The sequence below is a fragment of the Anarrhichthys ocellatus genome, unplaced genomic scaffold, assembly GCF_004355925.1.
Source record: "Anarrhichthys ocellatus isolate YVR2014 unplaced genomic scaffold, GSC_Weel_1.0 scaffold499, whole genome shotgun sequence".
Lineage (NCBI taxonomy): Eukaryota > Metazoa > Chordata > Actinopteri > Perciformes > Anarhichadidae > Anarrhichthys > Anarrhichthys ocellatus.
In genome coordinates this window covers 26,819-32,206 of record NW_022280473.1, presented here as the reverse complement: position 1 = coordinate 32,206, position 5,388 = coordinate 26,819, and the positions used below count along the sequence as shown (strand labels likewise).

General features: G+C 41.6%; 1 protein-coding gene across 1 annotated transcript in view; it reads left to right on the top strand.

Annotated features, from left to right (window-relative positions):
- Positions 1 to 511: 511 nt before the first annotated feature.
- Positions 512 to 5,388, top strand: part of LOC116401518 (plexin-A2-like) — a 31,678-nt gene continuing 26,801 nt past the window's right edge. The window contains exon 1 of the mRNA XM_031879958.1: positions 512 to 1,885. Coding sequence (XP_031735818.1) covers positions 1,523 to 1,885 — 363 coding nt within the window. The 5' untranslated portion in view covers positions 512 to 1,522. The remainder of the gene's footprint in view (positions 1,886 to 5,388) is intronic.

Below are 5,388 nucleotides of genomic sequence, written 5' to 3'. Positions count from 1 at the left end.
GAAGGTGGAGGCGTGATTGATTGATGAAGTTTTTGTGCCCAGGGGATCCAATCATGTAATCAGTTTGTATTGATTGGCTGTCCCCATTGAGAGACTGCTGAGGCTCTGCCACCATGTGCGCGAGCTAGACCTGGCACGCATTCAAAATCTTATGCAGTCAAATTTGATTCGGGTGGCGAGGTCGCCTGAGTCCACGCGTCGGGGATGCACAGAGGGAAGACATGCCATAAATCACACTGCAGACGTTTCGCAACACTCACCACAATTCTCTGCTCCAATTCCTCATTATCTTGCGTTTATTTCAATTATTATGATTGAGAAATGAATTCAGCTTTACTGTAATTGCATCACATGGTTAATGATCTGATCTCCCTGGAATTTAAATAGGGCTTCAACCTGGGTTTGCATAGCTAATGAGGATCCCCCCCCCCACCTCTCACTTTCCTGCTTTATTCAGACTTTTCTCTCTCATTTCACATTTCTGACTTATATTTCAAGTGTCAACTTATTGTTACTGTGTGATGCAATTCACATGGTTCCTGCACCAATGGTGAAAGATGGGATTTATGAGTGCAAATGAAGGTCTTTTTGTGAAATAAAACATTTAAGGAGCTCTGCCTTCTCTTTTTGTGGTGCAAAACACATTTGGCGATGGTTATGCAATTTAAAGCAGTCAAACAAAGGGGTTTGTAGTAAGAAGATGAAAAGATAAAACTCTTTTCAGTGTGTGGTGACTAACGGGTAGATTTTATCAGCAATAATAAAGGGGTTTCCAGCTTACTCACCACTTTACATCTTTACAAACAGTTTCACATCCTCACACAGCTGCCTCATTACAAAGACCGCCCTGCTTATTTCGTTTGCTTCACTGCAACAGCACTTCTTGTCTGTAAGGCAGAGGTGGGAGAAGAGAATCGAGAACCCGTCACTGGTGGGCATTTGTTCTCCATGCTGGCATTTAATAAGCCCCAAAAGATTTCTGCCTCAAAGTCATTCCAAAGTCAAATTAAGGCTGAGCTCAGTGAGCATGTTTATCTTTAAGTCTCGCTGCATCGCGGCTGTAACCTCGGGGGTGGACAAGTGAATGAGTATAGCAGCAGATGTTTTCTGTGTACTCCTCTCAGTCTAAACGTTACAATGCGCACACCATTTCCAGGTGACATGAATGAATAATGAAGAGATCACAGTATAGTGCTTACAATCAGTCTGTGAATTGTGGCTTCCAGTAAGAATTGGCACATTTTCAGTGATTTACTTTTGAGCACTTCTCACTCCTGCACAAATGAACAGGCTGTCATTTCACGCAAACAGCTTCTCTGTAAGTGAGTTAAGTTCAAACTGATCGCTAGAAATGAGTTTACAACGGATTACGTCTTAGAAACGTCTATTTGTCATAGAACAAAATATAAATGTACAAGAGGACATGTTGTGAATCTGGAGAAATAGATTGACGCATGTTAATAGGCATTTTTGAAATGTTAGGGAACAATCACCCAATGTGAAGAAAGTCGTGGTTCTTTAAATGTTTCATCACCCTTTTGAAGCAAGAAAACATACCGAACAACGCAAGCTGAAACTGAAATTGGGTGGTCATCAAACTGAGAGCATGCTGTTAATCTCTTTTCATTTAAAGCTGATGTTTAAACCACAGTGGGACAGTGGGAGCTCACATAGACAACTAATATCCCTCTACAAAAGTACAGTAACCATTGAATCACTGTGTCCTCTGTATTTTTCTGTGTCTCTGCAGATCAGAGTGGACGGTCCTCTGGTGGGAGGAGTGCTGTACGAGACAGTGACCGTGATGAAGGATAGCAGCCCCATCCTCCGGGATATGGCCTTCTCCCTGGACAGGAACTTTCTCTACGTCATGTCTGACAATCAGGTGAGGAAATGCCCTCATTTTGCTGCTGCTGTCGTGGGGAAAACGCTCAGCGGCGGGGTGATGCAGCGAGTAGCGAGGCCGTCCTTCAGCTGGAAGCCAGCGAGTTCGTGGCCCCCATGACAGCGAGCGTTCACAATGCCGACATGTCCTTGAGCGAGAGACTGCCACTTTAGTAGTTTTACTTCACATAAAAAAGAGAATTTGTTTTGCCATTTGCGGGGGAAATTTGTACAAACAAACATACAATATAATATTAACAGGTGTTTTTAGGTAGCGAACTCTTGAAAAAATATATTGGATTCAGTTTAATTGGAAAAAGATACCAGCAATTCAGTTAGCCTTATTGTTCTGTTCAGCTTGGGAATTAGCAGTAAAGCAGTATTAAAACAAAAAACATTTATTCATGTTGAATGATAAAGTAATGCTATTTATTTGGAATCCAACCAGATGATTATCCCCAAAATCCAATGTGGCATCTTTCAAACATTCACAAGCTGAGGGGATTGTTAAATGTGCAGTGTGTGTGTAAGGGGACGGGCCGCTGTTCTAATTGCTTATCCACGCGAATCGCCTTACAGTGCATGCATCTTTTGTACATGACACACACATCCCACAGAAAACCATTAGCGGCTTCTTCTTTTTTCTGTGTTGCTGTATAGCCCCCCCCCTTGCCTGCTCCTCACTTGGCCCGGCATCACAGAGGCGAGCAGTTGTTGTTGTCGTTGGACGATATTCTCTGCACTCATTGCAGATAAGAGTGAACAGTGGTAATCACTTTCAACTCCCATCAAGTGATTATTTTGGCGCAGCTGCATGGCACTGTGAAATGGGATTAGGTGTCAGTGCGGCCCCAAAAAAGAAAAAGCCCCTATCACTGCTCTCAGTTGTCTTCTGACTGCTGGAATGCATCGAGCCGGAGTCACAGGACAGACAGGCAAAGGGCATCGGTACAATTGCAGTTCTGTCTGTTATTTCTTTTTTTTTCAAAGTGGCTCTAAAACTCTCTTCTGGGAATCTTGAAAAAACAGTCCAGAAAAACTATAAAAAGCATCGAGTTAAACAAAACAACAAGGGAGAGAGACTAGAGACAGTATTGCATTGGGCGCCGTCTTCTAAAACAGCAGCAGTGGCAGCTCCTCCTTCTGTCTGATGGACTGGAAGAGACAGAGCATCACTTATTGATGAGCTCCGGTCTTTCAAGGAGAGACGCATGCTTCCTTCAAGGAGATGGCCGGCCACTCTCTTCACTCCGCCTCCAGTGACACGTAAAAACCGTGCTACTACCAAACGCGGCTCGGCCACGCGCTTTCTCTCAATATTAGAACAGCTTTGGCTCTGTAGCCCCGAGGAGCTCTGGAGCAGAGCGAGGCCTTCCTCTCTCTGTCTTCCTCTTCATCTTTGCTCAGCTTTTTCCCTTCCGATTTTCCCCCTGCTCGGGTGAGGAATCCCCCAGAGGGAGGGCTTCACGCACAGATTTCCCACATTTCTAGTAGATCCCGGGGATGAGAGGTTTTCTGATTCCTGGGAGCCAAACAATACAGGAATGATGTGGAATGAGGAGCGAGGCACAGACAGATTTGGCTGAGATCAGCCGACCCTCGTGGAATAACAATGAGCCTCTCCGTCTCCTGCCGAGTGAAACACGCAGGGTTAGCATGATGATGAAGAGTGAGGAGAGAAAAGCGGGAATCAGTGTGTGTGTGTGTGTGTGTGTGGATGTACGTGCTTGTGTCTGTGTCCGCAAAGCATCATTTGGGATCCATTATTGATATGAAAAAAGAAAATAACTCTTCCCAGCAGTTAATCTTTCTTCCTCTTCCTGCCTTTAGTTTGATCATTTCTAAGAATAGAAATGCTCGGTATCCAAACACACATTCACTTCGCTGAATGTCACTCGTCTGTCTGGGAAATGATGGCGAAGGCTTTAAACCTTGGAGAAGAGGGGAAACTGCTGCAGGGTTTTTCCAGGGCAATCTCCCAAACTGCCACTCTCTAAAATGTTAAATTAATGCACCCATCCACTTCTTTCTTTCTCTCCACCTCTGTCTGTCTGTCTGTCGGTCTCTACAGCAGTAGTTCTCAACCATTTCAGAAAAAAATCTGACACACCCCCACAGCTCAGATCAGATCAGACAAGCTCACGTCTACCAACACCATCAGTACTGTTCCAGATGTGCTCAATTTTAATGGATTTTTAACTGGAAGTTATATGATTAATTAGGTTCAGTCAAGTTTACACTGTACAGTGTAAATCTTTTATAGTGATCATGTCTGTCCGGGTTAAATTGATTGCTATAAGCGAATGATTGATTTTCTTTATTTCTCATGCAGATTACCATGTAATTGACATTTGTACATGTATTACATGACTATAAAGTAATGAAACGGATTTACTGAATTTTACTGACTGTTTCAAATTACAGTACACCTTCAACAACAGGTGCTTTTCCCCATTGGCATTTGTTTTCTGTCTCCATCACTGCAGCCATGACAAGGTGGCCTGGCACCAAGTTTCACGGCTGCATGCCTTTTGCCCGTTTTTGGCGGTTTGTCATAAATGTCAAGGAGACTACGTTTCTCGTTGAAAGAAAATCACTCTTGCTCTGGTCCAGAAGCAGACAGGTTACCACGAGGCGAAGTATCATGGGAGTTGAGGAAAAGAACAAAGAATTACTGTAGATTTAAAAATGTTTCCATGTATTGTCATGTATGAAAAAGACCCAAAAAGAACCCTGTAGGCGGACGACTTGATAAGCAAATCATTTAAACAGCATTTGCAAAGGAATAATTCTGTCCCAGATGTTGTTTAGGTGTTATTTAACGCTGGTTGTCGGGAAGTGTGTCCTGGTAGTTTACTGGTTATTGTGACAATAAATATCGATAAGATCAGCTTCACAGCAATTTGTGTTTGCTGTACAGCATGTGCACTTAACAGGCTTTGAGAAAGTTAAAGGGGATCTACATTAAAGTGAAGCTACTTGCTCTATACCAATGATGGAAAAACAAAAATACAACTATACCCAAACGGTAGCACTTTATAATAACTACACACTATGAAGCATTAGTTAAGTATGAGTAAACACTTAATTCATCATTTATAAAGCATTGTTCCTACATTAATAATTCATTAGTATGCAGTTCATAACAGTTATAAATGTTTTATTCTTGATTAATAAGCTCGTCTATTATGTGTTTCATTATTGTGTTTTCATACTTTATAAATGATGGATTCCCCATTTGTAAATGAAGTATTATATATTTTACAAACCAATTATTAAGGAGTTGTAGATGATTAATAAGATCATTTATAAAGTGTTAGTAAATGATTAATAACATATTTAGATGTACATTATTCATGCATTTATATATATAATGGTTAGGGACTATGTTAATATATGCTTTATAAACGCATATTAATACTGCAATTCATGATTAATTCATCATTTATTAAGGTAGTTACTACTCGTTAGTAAAGTGTTTTATGTGACCTCATCTAAAGTGAG